Raw genomic sequence first — 22,061 nt, forward strand, 5'->3', positions numbered from 1 at the left:
GTTTGTGGTTTTAAAATTCTAATATAAATACATAATTTTGTAATTACTTTTCATAGACATAAGTAACTTTTACTTGCTCTTTAAATCAACACCTAAAATAATAATAAAAAAATGAACAAAGTTATACACTTATTTTTAATTTTGGGTCCCTATTAAGGCACATATTTAGGCCCAGGCTATGCAGGATTTAGACCCCTGCAAAACCCTGTAATTTGTTTTCGGCGGGGGGCGTTGCCACTTGCACCCGTGCTGGGGGAGGACCCCCATACCCCCCTGCCTTCTACTTGGGATTTCTAGCCTCCTATTTTAAATTAAAATTAAAAGACTGCCTATGCCAAGGTTATACCATGTTTGGAAATCTGCTGTGCTCAAGAATGATTAACTTGCTTGTATAAACAATAACAACTATGGCCAGGAATTCCGTCTATTCATCCAAGAATGGCCTCATATTTTCCTGATACACTATGCCACGGATCAGTCCTCCTTTTGTCTCAGTACTGCTAAGGCAGGGAAAGAATTTAAATGAGCAGCTGATGTGATGTGGAAAATATGAGAATGGACCATTAAGGGAAAGCTAAAAATGTTTGTCAAATTTTTGACTTGTAGCCAGCAAACTAAAAGGACATTACAGTTTAGAAAAGGAAGTTAAAGCCAGACCAACATACAGCTTTAAAATGTACAGGAAAACACTGAGACTGGAGTAAACTTTTTTTTTGTTTGTTTTTAAGCAAACATGAGTTTTGTGAAAGTAATGTACCAATATTAATTAAAGGAAGAGGTTAAAAAAAAAAAAAAAAATTCATGGTTTTATTGGTGTGTATGAAATACACAACCTTGCCAGATTCTGTAAGCAAAGCTTGACTTGCACAATGATTCCGTCAAGATTGCAGTTTTATGTTCTAGAAGAATGGGACCTTGTAGACCCACGTCACATGAATGAAAATAAAACAATATTGGGTACCATACAGCCTCCAATATATAAATAATGAGGGATTTGTTTTATTAAGTTTTGATACACAGATCAATACTCACTTTAAAGCTAAAATCACATACTGCTTTTCTGAAACATTAATCTGCCCTTGAAACCATCTATTCTCAATTTACAGTATATACCTGTGACAGGGAGGCATCACAGCCCAGCCAGTTATCATCAGGAAAGAGACCCAGAAACAGAAGCTGCAGTTCGCGCTAGAACACACATTTATTAAACACTAAAACAAATACAGGAACAAACAAACTGGCACAAGGGCCAAAATACAGATTCAAACAAAACAATACTGTATCCAAACACTGCTGTCAGGCTGTGCATTTGCCTTCACTGAACAGTTACATACAAAACAGTTTAACCCACAGGTTACACTCATCTAACTCCCTCTCCCAGACAAAGGATTTATCCTCCCTTAAAGGGGAACTGTACTCAAAATAACAAGGCTCTCTAAATGCTCTGTATACATAACAAATGCGTCTCGCTGTGCCAATTTTGTTAAGTCGTCAAGCGTTTGGCCAGTATTTCAGTTTTTTTGTCAGCTTTCTGGGTCAGCTGGAAAGGCAGGCCGCCGCCATATTGGAACCTTTCTGGCACCGCTGTTACGTCATATCGTTGACAGCCACCCACACCAGTGAAGGCCGGCAGGGTGAATTGTCAGAATGCAAAGGGTTCAGGTGCCTAAGCCTTTAAATCAACAAAGGGCAGCGATAACAAAACAATGACTACATAATATAGGAACATACGCTCAATAGAATACTATGTGTGACTACAGAGCAAGTCAACAACAGGACATCACAAAGCGCGACGGAAGAGTGTTGGTTGGTTGTTGGTTTTTTATATGATACTGCTCAAGGAGAGGTTGAAAATGCGTCAAAAGCTTTTGTTAACATCTTTTCTATTGAAATGGTTATATATTCATTTGTATTACAGTTCCCCTTTAAATACACATGGCCACTCCCCAATTAGCACTCAATTGGCCACACTTGTGATTGCTGGCAGGGACAGATTTAACCCCATCCCTGCCAATCTCACATTCCCCCACACACACGATTTACAGGAGCAGGGCTTCTGCCCTGCCACAATACTTCTCTTGTCCTTGGTCTGTCTTATTGTGAGTAGCTATTATGTCTCATGCTTATCTTTATCTGTGAGGTTTTGGTTCCAGAGTGATCAAAGTGATACAACTAATCTACCATGCATATTAATTGTTGTTGCTGCTCTCCAAAAGTTAATGTTGCAATCTTCACTAGATTACAAAGTAAAGGTCAATTTGACTCATATTTTTCTCATTACTTATTTTCTGACATTTTGTATTCGTCTTTCAATTCCAGCAGCCATCATATCAGCTATAATTACTTTCAGAGGTTCCAAGTACATCAATCCAGTATCCAGTGACAATAATTATTAAAATAAAACACTACAGATGAATTGGTGAAACTCTGACATGGTATAAAAGGATCAATTACTACTCATTACTTTAAAGTACCTTACAGTGAAAAGCAATTTCCCTTGTTTTTATCAACGCCAGTGCACCAGTATTTCTGCCACAAAATAGAAAAAAAAAAAAAGTGCTGAAATCACTGTCTGAAGAAAGGATAACGAACCTAGGCCGGTGCAGCACAACCTATTTATCAACTGGAAGTCTGTTCAGCTCTGCAGCTTATGACAAAATGTCTGCTCCTTCACTAATGTAGGCCTAGGTCACTTCAAGTATAAAGATGAACTTCAAATGCACAACACCAATACAACCAAACAGTTTTAAGTTTTTAGTAAATATCGGTTCTACCAACTGATAATACCGGCAGTTCATTTGTAAACATAAGACACTATCTAATAGCTTTGTTAAAAGTGACTTGTCTCGGTAGTACAGTAACACGACAATTTAAAAGGCAAGACCACTCTTGTGTGCCAAACAGAGGACATTAATTCAATTGACAGTATTTGAAATAAACTTGCAAGAAACGCTATTTATTCTGCTGATTTCACAGTGTAAGCAATTGCTTGTGCACAAACTAATTTTTAACAAATGTTTTTCTTTGTCTGTTTTATAATACATTTACATTTTTACAACATCAAATAATGTGTTTTCAAATTATGGGAAACACATCAAACACTTTGTTAATGACCTTATTTGCTTTCTCCTCACACAGATCACAGCTCCATCGTTCGGCTTCCTTTTCAATTCTATCAGAAAGCTGCAGTCTAGGGAAAACATTGCTCAAATTAAATTATCTTGCAATTTCTTATACCTAAACCAGTGGAGTTGAGCTCATCGGAATAAGATTTGCTCTCTCCAAGATAAAGCCCTAGAGTTGCACCATTCCATCAAATAAAATTAAAGCAACGGTACCAACATGACAAAGCAATTCAATATCCCTTTAAATATGAATACACTGCAAAAAGAGAATTTTACATTTAATCTGTTATTATATTAGGTTATCCACTAGGAATCTTAAATTCTTCTCATGAGAATGGTTATCAATATAAGACATGGTTTACAGGCGATGTATTTCATTTAAAAAAAAACTTTAGTACAGATTTTGGTATTTATATCTCATTGATTTTCTTAGTTTATTATGCTGTATGACCATACAAAAAAAAAAAAAACATTAACCGCAGCTGAAATCGATATAACAAGAATGATCGCCATGGTAATATTGACAAAAAATGGTTCTATCAATCATCATAAAAGTTGGCCTAAATGTAATTACATAATGAGACACACCGGGCTCTACATTTTTGGTTTTAAAGAGGCTCTTATTATCCAATATCCAATTATAATTTTTGATCAGTCTCTGGGAACAAATTACATTTCTTTTTTTTTTTTGTCTGTAATGGGGAATTTAAAATGACGCAGTAAGAATATAATATTTTTGCAGGTAAAGAAATTCAAACAGTGTGCAACAACAGGTGTAAAATGAATGGACTTGGCCGAAGACTTGCCAGTGGCGGATGGATGGTAGATCCTGTTGAACTGAAGATTGTTTCGTTGTCTTGTATCAGTGCCAGCTGTGAGCAATTACATTTCAATACACAGTAAGTATCTGCCATTCATTTTTTTGTTTCCTAATTCAGGTTCTTGTGCCACACATCCAAAAAAGCAGCTGGTACTGTAAGCATGCAGATCATGTAGAAATAATCTCTTGGCGTCAATATAAACTTTACATGGTACTAGATGCAGAACTTGACATGGGTGTTGTGTGAACAAATCTAAAGCCTACTCTTAACCATTTCCAGAACTCTGAAAATATGAAGCTGGTGTTTCATCTGATTGTGAGGTTTGAAGAAGCAGCAGGGGTGCAATAAACCTAGAGATTCACAGATATTGATAGCCTACATGGACTATGACTTTCTTACGGTCACATTGTGCATTTCCTCAAATTCAATTAAAAAAAAAAAAAAGTATGTGTGTGTGGGTGTGCATGTTTGTTTTTTTTTAAATTATTTTTACTGGCCTACAGTAATATTATAACCTGCAGCAGTATGATTAAATGAACTCAGTCGATTCATACTGTAGCTTCATTTACAGTAAAAGAAATACCAAGTATGGTAGCATAGCCCTGTACCCATATACCAAGAGTGGTTAAGAGGCCAGATCATAACTTTGCTTACAGGCTATTTTCCAGTGCTTTAAAAGGGCAGAGCGCACACATTTCTCTGTGTGCAAAGACATGAAACATTGAAGAGAAAGTCTCATGCATCTTGAGCCTCAGTATAAGACCACAAAGGATGTGAATACCAGTATCAAAAGGTCTCGCCCTTTTAGAGATCAGCAACAAGCACCAGCTATTTCTGCTGCGGTCTTAAACAACGCTCTCAGAGATTACAAGTCCAGACCTAAGGACATCTCCATAAAGTGCCACAAAAGATCTGTTCCACAGCACAAGCTACAGTAGCCAAGGTTGAAAACAGCTTACTTCTGTGCTGAACTATTGTATTAGCCCAGCAACACTTCCACTGTTCATTTCTGAAGCAAGCTACATTAGCAATGATTCTCTACATGAAGCTTTATTAAACATAGTTCTCAAAAAATTAGTAACGGTATGCTTTTGCTGAAAAATTCTTAAATATATTGTTTAAATGCATCTAAATCATATCTAAAGTATTGAACACATGTTGGGTATTCTCTGTAGTCAACAAACAGAAGAGAACTAATACTTGCTATTTTAGATCATTTCAAATTTAGAAAAGGACAGTGCTAGAAAATAAAACCTGCTCCTGCTGATACTACCTTATCTCTTACAGAAAACATATGGGACAGACTACTGAAGTAAAGGGAATGGTGGCAGAGGCAAAAGAACAGACATTTTCCTCAAAGGCTGCGCAGACTGATAAGGTTCCTTGTTTTATTACAGACACGGTTTAAAACTTTCCACCTGGGAAAATCCCAAAGGTCTCAGCAACCATTACCAATAACTTATTATAATACTGGCTGTATTAATATAGGCAGCAAAGGTACTGTGAAAAATAAAACGCTATAACACCCCTGTGGTTAAATGAATTAGAAATTCAAATACATAACAGGTCAATATTTAGTTTATTTTTCTTCCCTCATATTCCTCATCTCACCTGCCTTTAAAACACACTTTCCTATCACTGACACCTTAAGTCGAAAGAAACTGACACATATTATTAACACTGATGTTTTCTACTGCCATGGCTGCATTTTAAAGTGGTACAATTCACTAGAATCCACACTGCTACCCCTGACTGCGTCCATTACCACCTATCCAAGTCCACTAGCCAGTTCCTCATCTGTGCTGCTGATGAAACTTTTAAAAAGACATGAACCACTTTGTGTACTCAAAACCATAATATCTAACAGGGAGCTTAACAAAATCTATAATCTGGTTTTGAAGTTAATGAAAAAAAACTAAAAGATAAAGCATACATGACTTGGTCTTAAAATAACTGCAAGCAGGCTTAAAACTGGTAGTAAAGATCAATCTGATAGGATCAATGACTACAATCTTACTCCGAGGAAGAAAACTGCACACTACATCAAGCAGAAAATAAAATTGAACTTCTAAGGCTTGAACCACTTAAAAATGAGTTTGGGGGCTCCCAAGTGGGGCATCCAGTAAAAGCACTTGTGTAGAGTGCAGGAAGTGCCCTATAGGCTGGACGTCACCGGTTCGAGTCCTGGCTATTCCTTTGCTGACCGAGGACGGGAGCTCCTAAGGGGCGGCGCACAATTGGCCGAGCGCCGCCCGGGGGGAGGGAGGGAGGGAGGGTTAGGTCGGCCAGGGTGTCCTCGGCTCACCGTGCACCAGCGACCCCTGTAGTCTGGCCGGGCGCCTGCGGGCTTGCCTGTAAGCTGCCCAGAGCTGCATTGTCCTCCGACGCTGTAGCTCTGGGTGGCTGCATGGTGAGTCTGCAGTGTGTAAAAAAGTGGGCGGCTAACGGCACACGCTTCGGAGGACAGTGTGTGTTCGTCTTCCCCCTCCCGAGTCAACGCAGGGGTGATAGCGGTGAGCTGAGCTAAAAAGAATAATTGGACACTACTAAATTGGGTGGAAAATAACAAAAAACTAATTGGCGACTACTAAAAAAAAAAAAAAATGGCTTGGCACATGAGTGGAAAAATGGTACATATTTCATATATCAGTAGATACGTTTTTGCAAACTGGTTTAAGAAATACTGACCACAGTAAGATAACAGAAAGGAGGGACATGCACAATATGGACTACAAATGGGATTTGAGCATTCACTTAAACCAACATGACAGTGTGAAGTGCTAGTTAATAAAAGGGAGAAGGCACGGGATCACAGAGCTAGCAAGAGGTTAATGCTAAATACAGTCTGCATCCAGAGAAGTTCATCCTGGTCTGGTCAGCCTGCTTACAGGGACATAATGAGGGCACTGAAGAGCAGTGCAAAGAAATTATTACAGCGAGTCTAACAACCTTGCGCTGTGCAGAAAGGTCAAGATCAAGTTATTATCTTCAGCACAGACTTGCAAAGGCAAATAATCCATGTTGATAGATGTTCTGAGAGCCAAGCAGACTCTCATTTAACCACTTGAGATATTCATAAGGTATACTTCACAAACAATTACTACATTAATTTTAATAAAAGGTATGACACAAGTAAAATCATATTTTAAAAGAATCAATCTGGGGCCCTTATAATGGATTCCCTGGTGCAAACAAAATGTATTTAAAATAAAAATACATGCAGTAGAGTTATCAATAACTTAGTTTATAAGGGAAGATTAAAAGAGAAGGCTGGGGGATTCTAAATTGATATCAAAGTCGGATACTCAAAACATCCACTGAACTCACACACACGGGGTGGATGGGACAGAAAGATATCCTTTTTCATTGCCAGTCTCTAAAGTGGGATCAAAACAGGCAAGTGTGGTTGTCTCAAATTTGCCTTAAGTGGACAGCGGTCCATATCACAAAACCAGCACAGAGCTGGCACTGGGCCCTTCTACAGGCAGTCGTAAAAAGAGAGAGCAAAGGTTTGATGGGCCTGGAAACTGAACAGCTTACAGCTCTCTAAGAGGATTCACTGTCCTTTCCTGCCAATCCAGCACGTCTCATTAGCACCAAAACCCACTAAAAACTCAAGAATAACTAAACCCTAAAGCACAGTACCTGTTTCTCCCCACAATATATCATATCCATCAATTTCCACCGCATGTTCCTTATCCAAAGCCAGCAATCTTCTAACAACCTGTGAAACAAGATATAGGATGAGCCAGATTCAGATGGAAAAATGATCAGCAAAAAATTATATATATGTTATTCAACAAAGTAGGCTTGAAATGACCTCTTTAATATATTACACAAGTAGACATTGTATTGAAATAATCACTTACAAGTGTTAAAGTGTGGATATACATTATACATATATATATATATAAAACCGTGTACATACAAAACCTTTGGATCATCTAGCACTTAAACATGCGATGCTATGAACATGTATTGCATGTCATTAATAAACTCTATACCATACCTGCGTGTGTCCCATACTGGAAGCTGCGATCAAGGCTTGTTGAAGCGCTTTGTTTTTCACAGAAGAGTTCTGCTGCTGGATGTCAGGCGCCCAGTCAGTCTCCAGTAGGAGGTCAATGATATCAGGATAACCTCTTAAGGCAGCATGAACCAAAGCACACTGGCCACTCTTGTCTACATGATCAGTCTGCATGACAAGGGATTAAGATTAGATAACTATGCAGTTTGTCAAGTAAAAATGATCACGTACTGAAGCCTTGCAGTGTGATGTAAAGGTGCAACACTGGCGGGGTGCTCTCTAGGTATTTTACAGAGACAAATATGGGCAAGACACACAAAACCAGGGGCTGCATAGATCCACCATTCAGATATGGGCAACATGACTGTACAACTAACACAATTATCCTGGTTTAAATGTGCCAAATCAACACCCTTGTCAGTTCAACACTCAGCTACTCCATAAAAAGTCCCATTATCTCTGTGGGTGTACTGGTTTGTACAGTAAGCTTACAGAGCATCTTCACAAGTCCAAGGTGCATATTTTTTTCATATTTTCTATTTATTGCATGGCTCTCTAAATTGCATTCGACTTTCACTAAGTGCACTCATGTTGAGAGCTCGGGCTGTCAGCATTATTGATAAAGTAGCTAACCAAATTATGACAACAGCAAGTAGCTTTCATTAATATATATATATTTTTTTTAAGGCACAAGAGATTTTCTGCCTATAACCAGTATATACACAGTTAAAAAAAGAAACTTGGTCTAGATCAGGTTTTTCTCAAAATAATCAGATTTTAATGATTTATAATCTGTCAAAGCCATGATTTATTTAGCATTGTATCTGTATTTGACAACATACTGTAAAAAAATATATACAGTACTGTGCAAAAGTTTTAGGCAGGTGTAAAAAAAAAATGCTGTAAAGTAAGAATGCTTTAAAAAATAGACATGTTAATAGTTTATATTTATCAATTAACAAAATGCAAAGTGAGTGAACAGAAGAAAAATCTACATCAAATCAATATTTGGTGTGACCACCCTTTGCCTTCAAAACAGCATCAATTCTTCTAGGTACACTTGCACACAGTTTTTGAAGGAACTCGGCAGGTAGGTTGGCCCAAACATCTTGGAGAACTAACCACAGTTCTTCTGTGGATTTAGGCAGCCTCAGTTGCTTCTCTCTCTTCATGTAATCCCAGACAGACTCGATGATGTTGAGATCAGGGCTCTGTGGGGGCCATACCATCACTTCCAGGACTCCTTGTTCTTCTTTACACTGAAGATAGTTAGTTCTTAATGACTTTTGTGTATGTTTGGGGTCGTTGTCATTCTGCAGAATAAATTTGGGGCCAATCAGATGCCTCCCTGATGGTATTGCATGATGGATAAGTATCTGCCTGTACTTCTCAGCATTGAGGAGACCATTAATTCTGACCAAATCCCCAACTCCATTTGCAGAAATGCAGCCCCGAACTTGCAAGGAACCTCCACCATGCTTCACTGTTGCCTGCAGACACTCATTCGTGTACCGCTCTCCAGCCCTTCAGCGAATAAACTGCCTTCTGCTACAGCCAAATATTTCAAATTTTGACTCATCAGTCCAGAGCACCTGCTGCCATTTTTCTGCACCCCAGTTCCTGTGTTTTTGTGCATAGTTGAGTCGCTTGGCCTTGTTTCCACGTCGAAGGTATGGCTTTTTGGCCGCAAGTCTTCCATGAAGGCCACTTCTGACCAGACTTCTCCGGACAGTAGATGGGTGTACCAGGGTCCCACTGTTTTCTGCCAATTCTGAGCTGATGGCACTGCTGGACATCTTCCGATTGCGAATGGAAGTAAACATGATGTGTCTTTCATCTGCTGCAGTAAGTTTCCTTGGCCGACCACTGCGTCTACGGTCCTCAACGTTGCCCATTTCTTTGTGCTTCTTCAAAAGAGCTTGGACAGCACATCTGGAAACCCCTGTCAGCCTTGAAATTTCTGCCTGGGAGAGACCTTGCTGATGCAGTATAACTACCTTGTGTCTTGTTGCTGTGCTCAGTCTTGCCATGGTGTATGACTTTTGACAGTAAACTGTCTTCAGCAACCTCACCTTGTTAGCTGAGTTTGGCTGTTCCTCACCCACTTTTATTCCTCCTACACAGCTGTTTCTGTTTCAGTTAATGATTGTGTTTCAACCTACATATTGAATTGATGATCATTAGCACCTGTTTGGTATAATTGTTTAATCATACACCTGACTATATGCCTACAAAATCCCTGACTGTGCAAGTGTACCTAGAAGAATTGATGCTGTTCTGAAGGCAAAGGGTGGTCACACCAAATATGGATTTGATTTAGATTTTTCTTCTGTTTACTCACTTTGCATTTAGTTTATTGATAAATATAATCTATTAACATGTCTATTTTTGAAAGCATTCTTACTTTACAGCATTCTTTCACACCTGCCTAAAACTTTTGCACAGTACTGTATATAAAACAGTGTGATCCGTCTTACCTTTGCTCCCTTCTTACAGAGCATATTCACTACGCGAGTGTGACCTGCGGCTGCTGCGAAGCACAGAGGGGTCATGCCGTGCTCCGAGACGCCGTCCACAGCAGCCCCATACTCCAAGAGCAGGCTGGCCATCTCCTGATGGCCCAGGTGGGACTGAACACACACAATCGGTGCGTTATTCAACACCTCTGTCTTGTAGTTAACATTGGCTCCTCCCAGCACCAATAGACGACTCACCTGAAATGCATGTAAAAATATGTATGTAAACAGACTGCGTATCAAAAGAGAAAGAAAAAAAATAAATAGGTTTACTCTTACCGAAGAAAAACGAAGGAAAAACAAACACAATGTGTGACCTTACATCTCCCGAGCAGAAGTACACACTATCAACCCAACAGAGTGAAACACAGTGCACAAGACAGCAGCAATTCAGTCGCAACATTCTGGCCATAATGAGCTGCTCTTTTTAATAAAAGCCACACTCAAGTAAGATGAACTTATTCCTGCCCTTTGGCATCAATCTTCCCTTTGTAGATCAGTGATTATGGAGCTCAGGCCTTTATACATCCATTTGTAGCTCCCCCAGATTCCAGCTTTTCTGCAGCCATTCTTCTGGAACAATCTAATCTCACCGCACTGACTGATGGGACTATTTTTTTGAGTGTCAACATCAACTCAAACCAGGCTCATCACGTTTTGCAAAAATAAAAAAAAATACACATTATTAATTAGTTATTTAGCAGACGCTTTTATTCAAAGCAAATTACAGAGACTAGGTGGTGAACTATGCTGCTGCAGAGTCACTTGCAATAGGGCCTCGGTTTTATCTGAAGGACGGAGCACAAGGAGGAACCTCCTGGTAACACGTCCCTTTCTTTAACCACTGGCCAACAAGCTTTTCTGAGATGACGTAAATATTCTAAAAACAAACAGTATACCCATGATACACATTTTTTTGGAACCTGTTTATGAATACACTTTATAATGTATTATTGCGACACTAAATTATTTTATTTTTCTCTACACCATATTGTATGGTGCACCTGGACATTCAGGTCTCTTTGAGGTCGATATTATTATTATTATTATTATTATTATTATTATTATTATTATTATTATTATTATTATTATTATGATGCAAGAATCCAATGCATTACAAAGGTCTTGATTTTGTTATTAGCATGCCACGCTAAAAACAATGTCCTTTTAGCTCAAAGGAAGAATACATCACCAACCCAATAATTCCTGCTCAAGCCCGAGGACAACTGGTTTTAGTATTTGCATATTTTTTATCCATAATACAGTAGCCAGGCACAGCAAACACCTGAACCAATCTGTCTTAACAACAACAAAAATCCTTAAACTGCCTCTGTGATTAAAGTGACCTTTTGTTTATTAATTTACTAATAATCCAGAAGACCACCATATTTATTTAATGCCATGTATTTCAACAGAATGATACTGAAAAGGCTATGGTAAAATTAATAGTGAATCACAACTTACATTAATTAAAGAGGCTGAACAAATCTTCCTAATATATTCAATTGCAGCATTTATCACTAATGGCCTTTTCTAACAAATTAATGATCATATCTTGGGAACTGTGCAAGATGTAGGCCTAGTGTCTCAATGACATTCAGCGTTACATTAAACTATCATTCCTTAGTGGATTTGTGTGTTAACTATAGTATTCTAGATTTCCCCATATTTATATACCACATACATTTCACCTCCCTCCTTGCTGCTGTGTCACCCTCTGATCTAAAAACACATTCTATTGCAACTACTATCCGCAGCAGGAGACTGTATTATCATCTGCCAGTTCCACCAACGCTTAGGGGAGGCAAAACAGAAATTCAGACAAGACATTTATAGAGAATGGGCACTATTAGTTCATAAGGTATCACATTTCTGAAATTTAAAAAAAACATTTTAAAAACTATATTAGAAGCTGCGTTTTTAAACTAATAATGCCAAACGTGTTTTTTTTTGTTGTTGTTGTTTTTGCACAGTGAATGGAAGATTGTCAAGAAAAACATATACAGTAATTGTTCTAGCCCTAGCCCTGTGTAAATGTTGTTGCTCTGAGAAGTTAAACTAAATCACAGTGACGTTGTTAATACTGCCTCTTCAGTTAGGCGTATTGATTTACTTGAGAGCTAAATCAATTATTGTATTAAATGAGAGAACCAAATACAAATGAATAAACTGACACCACTGTATCCATTAGTATTACTTCAGTCTCCATTGCAGATCTGGTAGCAAGTATATCAACAAATACATTCCAGAACAGAATGTGCACAAACCCTTCTCTGTATGCACCACAGCAGCTGCCCTATCGTTGTCATCTGTTCTTATCTGTACTGGAGCAGCTAAACGTCCCTGATTTACAGTAATTCTGTGTCTTCTACAGTTATCTTCAAATAACAGAACCAATGTGGCTCAGCAGTTATAAAACTGTTCATTCATATATATATATATATATATAGTTTACCAATGAGCAATATGTATTAGAGCACAAATGCTTTTTTTATATGATCTGTACATTTCTATGTTCATCTGTATTAGGAATGACTACCCAGGTAGCACCAGGTTGAAAATCTCTTCACTGTACTATGTAGGCTTATCTTCTAAATTAACACACAATTTGGACCAAATAGGAAAATAACGATTCTATCTTCTCTTATACCTTCAAGGTGCAGATTTTCCAACCTCCTCTTTCAAAATGTGTTATCATTCAACACTTTTATAAAAGAACAGATCTCAATAACTGATAAAGAGAACAGGTGTAACTGTATTACCATATACTGCTATGAAGTAGGTTAACACAACTGCACTTCTTAATTTGTGTAGACTAAAGCACTTCTTCCAGTCTAGACAATATTTCCTGACTACTAAAAGGTCACATGCATCTGCAAAGTCTATTGCATTAGTTCTGAAGGACATTGCTGGTATTAGTCATTGTGGTGCTATTTGCCATGTCAATCCCAAAATGTGTTAACAGGTCAATAGGTTGGAATTCTGGCTAATGATATTAAAAATGGATTCATTTAGGCATGTTTCAGTTCACTTCCATTCCCACCTCAATGGGGCTTTAGCTTTTGTGAATCACCATGACAAAAAGCAGCAAATGAATCAGCTAAACCATTATGAACCATAACTACATAGCAACCAAAATATGTGAATGCAGTTTCTGAAACCAGACTATCCACATTTAATTGAGTAGCCCTTTTATAGAAATTGATTTCACATGGTTTTAGAAAAATGCATTTGCTCTGGGTGAATTAGCAGCTTCCAGACATTACAGACTTTCAGTAATGCAAGTCCTCAGTAGGGGGTAGTACCCAGTTGGTATGCAAAACTAAGCAAATATCAGGAACAAATTTGGTACATTATGTACAAGATTAGGCTTTTAATATAAAAAAATACACATTAGGTTTGAACTTCTAACACAGGTATAATCTACCTTCACATTTGGAGTATAAAGGTTCCTTAAAGAAGCCAGGGCAGCAGACAGTCCATCCGTGCTGTAGCTGATCCACAGAGCCTGAAGGACACTGGATGAAACACCAGTCTTTCTACTGTGACCCTGTCGGAAAGAAAAGCAGGCTGACATTTACCAGTAATCACACAGAATCTTTGTTGAACTGAAAAACAATACAATGGGCAGTCAGACCTTGAAAATAGGCAGTTACAATCAAGGAAAGTAGAAACTTCTCATCACCCATCAAACAAAACTCTCCTACCTTAAAAATGTGTGCTTTTAAGATATGATGACCGAGTTCCATTGTCTGCTGACGGTTTAACTTCCCTTCTTGGCGTGAAAGCATGAATGCCATGAGAGCATGTCCACTCCTGTTCAAAGCAAGTTGAAAGGGAATAAAATTTCTCTATTGTGGTTTAAGCTGATTTTATACTTTTTGCCCATGAAGACATATTTCTTTAACAATGTTTGCTGACGACTGAATCAAGATGAGTGCATTACCACATTAATGATTCATCCTGTCCTATTCATCATCTGTTTAATAAGTGTTTAATGTCATCTAGACTATCTCATAATGCCAACACTGATGATGTTCGAAGTGAACACAGCAAGTGTATTATTCCTCGATAGCTGATTGTGGTGTTAATTAACTTAGAAGTTCATTGAAGGGCCATGCATGAATGCTAGGTCTTTGATCTTGGCCGAAGCATTCAATTAAAACACTGACTGTTCGTGCTTCACTTTAAATTAAAAAAAAACAACAAGGTACTGAACTTTAATTAAAACAAATGTCGCGTTTTCTGTTCTTTTCATCCACAAACATTGGAAGGCTTTCCGCATCTGGACATTACTGAAGTGGGTGTTTAAAAGCAGCTTGCATTCTACCAGTAAAATTATATTTGAATGATAAGGTGATTTTTGTCTTCTTAAACATAACTATATATATATATGGGCAGCTGGCTCTTTGAGCTAATATATATATATATATATATATATATATATATATAAAATCACACACAGTCACCCTCGGTTAACTCGACTGGTGGATAACTCGACACCTTCGCTTAAGTCTTGGTCCCGCATTTTCTCCATATTAAATATACCCATTCAACACTTCAAGACCATCACTTTCAATTCAAACACATAATGTCTTGTTTTCAATCACTTGACAACACACACAGTACAGAAATGTTCATTAATGATCAAAAAATGAGAATACGTTTAAAAAAAAAAAAAATGTAAAGCTGGTACATTTGCATCTCAGAGAAACTGGAGAAATGGATAATGACATAGAACCTCTGTACAGCACTGAAACATTACATTTAAAAAAGCCGAACTGTACTGCTGAACCTCGTCTGCTTTATTATTAGCATCACAAGGGTATCTAATTTATGTCGTCACAGAAACCCTAGATTAAATTATTTTCCTGTAGCTCACTTAAGCCCTTCTATATCTATCTATCTATCCACAAAACATGAATAGATCATATTAAAAAACCGTATACATACACAATAATAGTATTAGTGCATTTCACAAAAAAAATCTTCCTGGTAGTCGGAATTGAATTAGAACACACACAGATTACATTTTTATATTTTAGATGACCGTATGCAAATTTAAAATTACATAAGATTGTCTTTCCAATAAAAAAAACTGTCACATTGTTAGTCTCTCATGCATTTCAATTGAAATTGCTCATAGAGTAATTTGAAAAAAACATTTTCAAATGTCAAAATTTGAAACCTATTTAAAACTGTTTAAATACTCCAAATCAACCAATCATGCCTATGCTGTACTTGCTATTACATCAATATTTTTCAGCCAAATATGTATAAAATCTGTAAAAAAAAAAAAAATTAATTAATAACAACCTGTTTTGTTAGACAATAACAGAAGAAACAGGCCCCCATTAAGCATAATCTACTTTTACAAGACCATTGTCCAAGACGGCATGCAGTGATGCTTGAGTGTCATAGCAACAGCATCAAGGACTCTGGAGCATCACTGCTGGCAGACTGTTACAGAACAGAAGGTTTTCAACACTGAATAGGGCCTGTGCTTACCTGGTAGTTTGGCATTTCACACTATTTTAAATGAATAATAAATCGCTGAAGAATTTCAATTAAACAAAATGTCTTTTACATTTGAAATTACTACAGTATGTAGCACAGTGCAGTATTATTGAGCAAGGTATATTCTATGCATGTTTTAAATTCCCTGGACAGGTTTTATTTGGCATTCTGATCATAAGTTCTTATAAGCCCAAAAAATACAAAATGCTGGAAGGCTCTATAAAGACATACAATGTTATAGTTCCATGGAACTTCAAGGGCCATGCAAACTGCTTCTGTTACAAAGTTGCTGTCTTTTACAACCCCAAAGCAACTTCATTGTCATGGCCATTCAAATAAATAATCAGAGGGTTTAAAAGCCCTATTATGTCTACTTAACCCATCACGCCAAAACAGAGCCGCTTTAGGGACACAAAGACATAGGCATTCTCCAATTTAGTGATCTTTGTGCAGCAAAGAAAAACTTACCTAATCCCTTTCTTTAAGTTGTTGGTATTTGACAAGCCCTCATCAGATTTTATTACACTTTCTTATAGCAGAGCAAAACATCTACTGCAGCGCCCGATTTTGTACAGATTAATAACAATATGCATTCCAAAAGGGTCCAATGTGCATTATTATTATTATTATTATTTGTTTATTTAGCAGACGCCTTTATCCAAGGCGACTTACAGAGGCTAGGGTGTGTGAACTATGCATCAGCTGCAGAGTCACTTACAACTACGTCTCACCCGAAAGACGGAGCACAAGGAGGTTAAGTGACTTGCTCAGGGTTACACAGTGAGTCAGCGGCTGAGGTGGGATTTGAACCGGGGACTTTCTGGTTACAAGCTTGTTTCTTTAACCACAGGACCACACAGCCTTCTTATTATCAGATACAGACAATTCCTGATGCAGTGGATGAAACTGAAGTTTAGGAAACTGACTGACTGCCCTGCATTGAGCTTTAAAGGGCGACACTCCCTGGGCTCACTCTGTATCTCTGAGAAAATCACCGACGGACATGCTACATTGACTTTGGTAACTTTATAATTCAGAACCGAGTATATCTAGGGTTAAAACTAACTTAAATACTCTATTAGAATCTGTAGCTAAATTTAATACATGCATGAATTCTCTTGACTGTAGGTGTTATTTAGAGTGCAGTATGTTACAGAAAATTCACATACCAGAAAACCCTATTAAAATCAGCCTCTGAATAATGTTTAATATAAATATCCCTGCCTATAGATTGCATCTATCCCTGTTTAGGATGTATTCAATTTTGCTTCACATTACTCTATTTCATAGAGAGTAGTGTGGTGGAAGCTCCCTTGTTTCAAATACAATCCAGGGTGATCCATGTTAAAATGAACTGAATGGTACTGACTAGCACAGAGGATATGGTAAGACATCCTGTGGAGAGGGAAAAATGACCTTTCTGCTTTTCTTCTATAATTTTCAGTACACTGGCTAATGTGTTCAAAATGAAATTAAAAGCACTGGCACTCTTAAAACAATTAATTTAAAATCAGCAGTACAACAAAACAGTTATGAAAAATGTAGTACATTTCCAGTGTACACTATTATATGGTATACGTGCATTTCGAAAAGCAGTTACTGCTTTTTTTATCTTAATGGGTTCACCCTTGTTTTGTTTTTCTTACAATGAAAAATGAAACCACGCCTCCCCTCAGGGTCATAAATCTATTAGAACAAAAACAGGAAAATGAGAGCAGCTCCTTCAAACCCAAACAACACTGTTAACAACCCATACAAGCGCAAACTTAACATACCAAAACACAACAAAGCAGTGGTACACACTTGTGGCTCTTCCAATTCATTCCAGTCCAGGACCTTGTTCCAACCACGTCCTAAATTATTCAATTGAGACTAGATGATCAATTGAGCAATTAAGAACCTGATTGGAACAAGATCCTGCAATGAAACACACTGAGTAAGTATCACTGCCATTAAGTATACCACACAAACATGCAGTCTTTGCAATCTCAGAACATCTATGGGACTGTTTACTCAGCATGTATTTATGTATTATTCAGTGGAAGTATCATCAGTCTATCAAGACTACTTACCGTGGGTCACAGAGGAAGTCTGTGCTTTCGCCATCCGATCGCCAGACCAGCCACTCGCGGAAAGAAGGGTGGCAAAACATGCGCGTCTTGTCCCTCCTTTTCATCAAAAAACATGAAAGACCGTCCATTCGTTGCCGAAAGTCCTCCCAATCCAGCTCGCCATTTAAACAGCCTGCAGTAATGGCCTGAAAGATCTGCTCATCTGTCATTGGGTGCAGGGATGCCAATGTCACATTGAGGATAGGCAGAGTTCTTTCAAAGGCAGAGTTGGTGATGAACTTCATGTTGCACTGGAGCAGGTACAGCTCCGAGAGGGACACGGGCACTACCTTGTAGCTGGCACTCTTTATTACCAGGTGGCCCTTTTCGAAAAGGTCAAGGGTCAGCTTCAAGTACAGGTAGGAGCCCTGGCTGCGCATTATCAAGTGGCTACTCACCTTGCCCACAGTGACAGGGTCTGCTTTACCATTCAGAGATATGTTGTTTAGTATTTCCTTACTGTTGTTGATTCGATATTGGATGTACGCATTGAGATCAGTGTTGATATCTTTGTTCTCTGGGAAGTCATCTAAAGAAAACTTGGAGAATGGCAGCAAGCTGGTAATTTCCTGTTAAAATAAATACATTAAAAAAGTTTGCTTCATTTAATCCCTTCCAAGTCAAGTTGATTCTTTTTTTATTATTATTATTGAAAACCATTCCATACGGATAAACACATTTGCATTGCAACTTTTACATTGAATTAGTGGTGTGCAGAAAACAGTGTCTTTTAGATGTATTAAAAAGAAAGAAAATGGTTTCCAATAAATCCTTTCATAACGTGTTGATTTAAATAAACAACAACAACAACAACAACAACAAAAAACACAGCTATCTCCCTCACATACCAATCAATGGCAATTAACTTCCGCACTGAGTGTTTTAAAAGCAGACTGGAAGATTATTTTCTTCTCATCCCGGGCTCTGACTGTCGTACTTGCATACAGGGGCTGTAAACAGTACTGCCAATAAAATAACAAGTACAAGTAAAGAATTCTGCACACTCCTAATTGAAATTACTTTTAAGTTGCAAATGAAGAACCATTACAGGCCTCATACAGAGTTGGTTTATCAGCTATTGGTGAAATTCATTTACAGTAGTATTATGTTTGACTTAAGGAAACAAGAAGCTCAATCCTAGCTCAGACACTCACAAATTGGCCAATTCATTTGACCCTCAAACTGTAAAGCGAGATGTTAAAAATATTCCACTGGGTTATAGCTGGGTAAAAATCTAACAAATATATTTTAAAAAATTAGGCGGTGTCAAAATTACCAAATATGTTATTACGCCAAGTAGGCAAATCCTTTAGGGGCCTCTAACTTACTAAAAAAAATATTTGACAAATCTGTTTCCTTCTGTTTTGTCTAAATCTAAAATCTAGCCAGTTCAGTGTGATGACTCCAGTATCAAACCAAAGCAATGATTACACAGCATCCTCTTCGTGACATTTTAGCAACACAAAGCACGCAATCATAACAAGTCATAACCAACTACATGCGTTCAGCACAACCTCAACCCCGTCGATGGGTCAGACTTTTGTGATTCCCCTGCATTTCCATAGTAACTACAGCGCTGAGAAACCCATTCTGGAAGGTTGAGAAAACTATATAAATGGTAGATATGGTCCTCAACAAAACAACAAAACTGTTTGCAGAATCATATCAGCCTGGCTTTGTAAAACACACACAAGTATAATTTTCTGGACAGCAGGTAAAAGGTCATAACAAATGAAAATGTTTAATCAAACCTAGACAGGTGGTTTTCAATACCCTTCAATAGTATGTGGTATTACCATTTTACTTCTTTTGAAACAGACATAAGACGAGAAACACTGTCAATACATTCTCTCAAATAAGACCTAGACTATGAGAACAAGGACATTCGAAATGATGAATGACTCTCCACATTTCATTTTGTAGCACTGTTGAGGCAGTCATTTTATACATCCATTTGCTCCATTATATCTATCTCATGTATTTACTGTATTTCCTGCAACCATTCTGATTGCCTATGCAGTCATTTCTGGAATAGAACGCTGATTTCCTATAAAGTCATTTTTTGATTAGAACACTGATTTCCAATATAGTCATTTTTGGATCACACACATGCCATGGATTACATCCCTTGTATAACACACACCTCTTGCACCTCTTTTGTAACACATACCTCTTGTATATTACCTTAATCAGAAACACCATAGAATTTCATTAAAAAAAACAAAGTAACCCATAACAGATCAACAACGTGCCTGGTGTTACTACACTTTATTGGAGTTGAACATGCTTAGGCTCGAGGCCTCCCACCTACTAGCAATTCCCTTTCTCTGGCAGCATGCTGTGAGAAGTCTAATCCATCATTCTGAGGTATAACAGGTTTTTTTTTCAATGAATCCAACGCTTTGAGAAGGCAGGTTTGTGATGGCTTTCTGCCAGGCTCCTGCCGACTCTGTCCCTTCATATTGTATTAATGAGACTCAGGTACTGAATCCAAATATGCATAAGCAAAGCCAATGTTAATCAATTTGCATTGTATCAATAAATAACCAAAACTGTTTCAACAAAATGCCAACTAGTGCAATTAAATGGAAGTTCAGCCGTCTGAGTGAATGACATAAATGTTCAGACATTTTAATTGATTTGGTTGAAAGCCATGTGGCACTCGGTCAGCAGTTTCAACACCCCCCACCCCCCTCATCACCAAGGATCCTCAAAACTCAAAACCACTGAAGGCTGCCCTTCCTCGCTCTATAAATGAATAAATAAATCACATTATACACACGCATTAACTAACAATTACATCATTCTTTAAAATTGAAAACACAATCCAAAAAACAAAATAAATCACATGATATACTGTCTCCACCAACCTACTGTAACAGCCCTTTAAATTTAGTAAACTCATACTTCATAAAATAATCATATAGAACAGTCACTGTCATACTTAATGTAGCCTGCTACAGTACATTTAAATCCATTTAGATAATAGCTAGAAAATAATGACATACATACATATATATATATATATATATATATATATATATATATATATATATATATACACACACACACATACATACATACATACATACATACATATATACATACACACACATATACATACATATATACAAACATACATACACACAAACATATACACTGACATAAAATAGGTCTCCATATTTTTATATATATATATAGTATTGTGCATATGTTATGACGCTATGTAACCTCTCTTTCCACCACTGGGATTGTATTTGTGAGTGCATGAATGTGAAATTAAACCTTCAAAAGAGGCCAAGGCCAGCATCGTCATCATATCAAACAGAAAACACGTCAGCCAAGACTGACAACTGCTTGAAAAAAATAAATGACACTCAAAATGTGGATATTTACATGAACTCGACTTTTAAACTGGAAGTAAACATTCTGGTTACATCAGCATTCATTGTTGAAGCACATTGATAAGGATTAGTTAATTGACAGTATTTCAAATAAGTCTGTTTGAGAAAATACTATCTGGAATATACCTCATTACTTGTGTGTTTGGGGGAGAATTATAAACCTGCGCATTACAAAATGATCAAAAGGGGAAAATATCCTTACCAGAAGACTGACTCGCACAGTAACAATCAACTTGAGCCAGGATGGAAACTTGGAAATGATTTTGGTAATAAATGAAGCGATGGTATCCCCGTAATCAGGCTTGTGGAATTCAGCCTCATTGAGGCCATCAATCAAAATGATGTGGTCTTCTTCAGGAATCTTCCTCTCTGAAAAGAGCAAGCCAAGACACCAGGAATGTTACGTAGAGGAAACAAATATGTGCGCAGACTACAAAGAGGGAGAAAGAAATCGTTTTGGAGTCATGCATGGTCTTAAAATAGCTTAAAATACTTCAAAACACTGTAGAGACATGTGCATTTACCATAACAACCAGAACA

The 22,061-nt window shown here is 37.6% G+C and overlaps 1 protein-coding gene across 8 annotated transcripts in view; it reads right to left on the reverse strand.

Moving 5' to 3' along the window:
- LOC117426645 (protein TANC1-like) overlaps nucleotides 1-22,061 on the reverse strand; it is a 112,872-nt gene that overhangs the window by 9,052 nt on the left and 81,759 nt on the right. For 7 of the 8 annotated variants that reach the window (XM_059033788.1, XM_034044478.3, XM_059033784.1 and 4 more), the window contains 7 exons: nucleotides 21,724-21,890; nucleotides 18,079-18,686; nucleotides 14,197-14,305; nucleotides 13,917-14,039; nucleotides 10,451-10,687; nucleotides 7,956-8,141; nucleotides 7,592-7,670 (listed from right to left, as the gene is read on the reverse strand). In XM_059033788.1, coding sequence (XP_058889771.1) covers nucleotides 7,592-7,670; nucleotides 7,956-8,141; nucleotides 10,451-10,687; nucleotides 13,917-14,039; nucleotides 14,197-14,305; nucleotides 18,079-18,686; nucleotides 21,724-21,890 — 1,509 coding nt within the window. The remainder of the gene's footprint in view (nucleotides 1-7,591; nucleotides 7,671-7,955; nucleotides 8,142-10,450; nucleotides 10,688-13,916; nucleotides 14,040-14,196; nucleotides 14,306-18,078; nucleotides 18,687-21,723; nucleotides 21,891-22,061) is intronic. The other variant, XM_059033785.1, reaches the window with a different exon arrangement.

Source organism: Acipenser ruthenus, chromosome 11 (genome assembly GCF_902713425.1).
Source record: "Acipenser ruthenus chromosome 11, fAciRut3.2 maternal haplotype, whole genome shotgun sequence".
Classification (NCBI taxonomy): Eukaryota; Metazoa; Chordata; class Actinopteri; order Acipenseriformes; family Acipenseridae; genus Acipenser; species Acipenser ruthenus.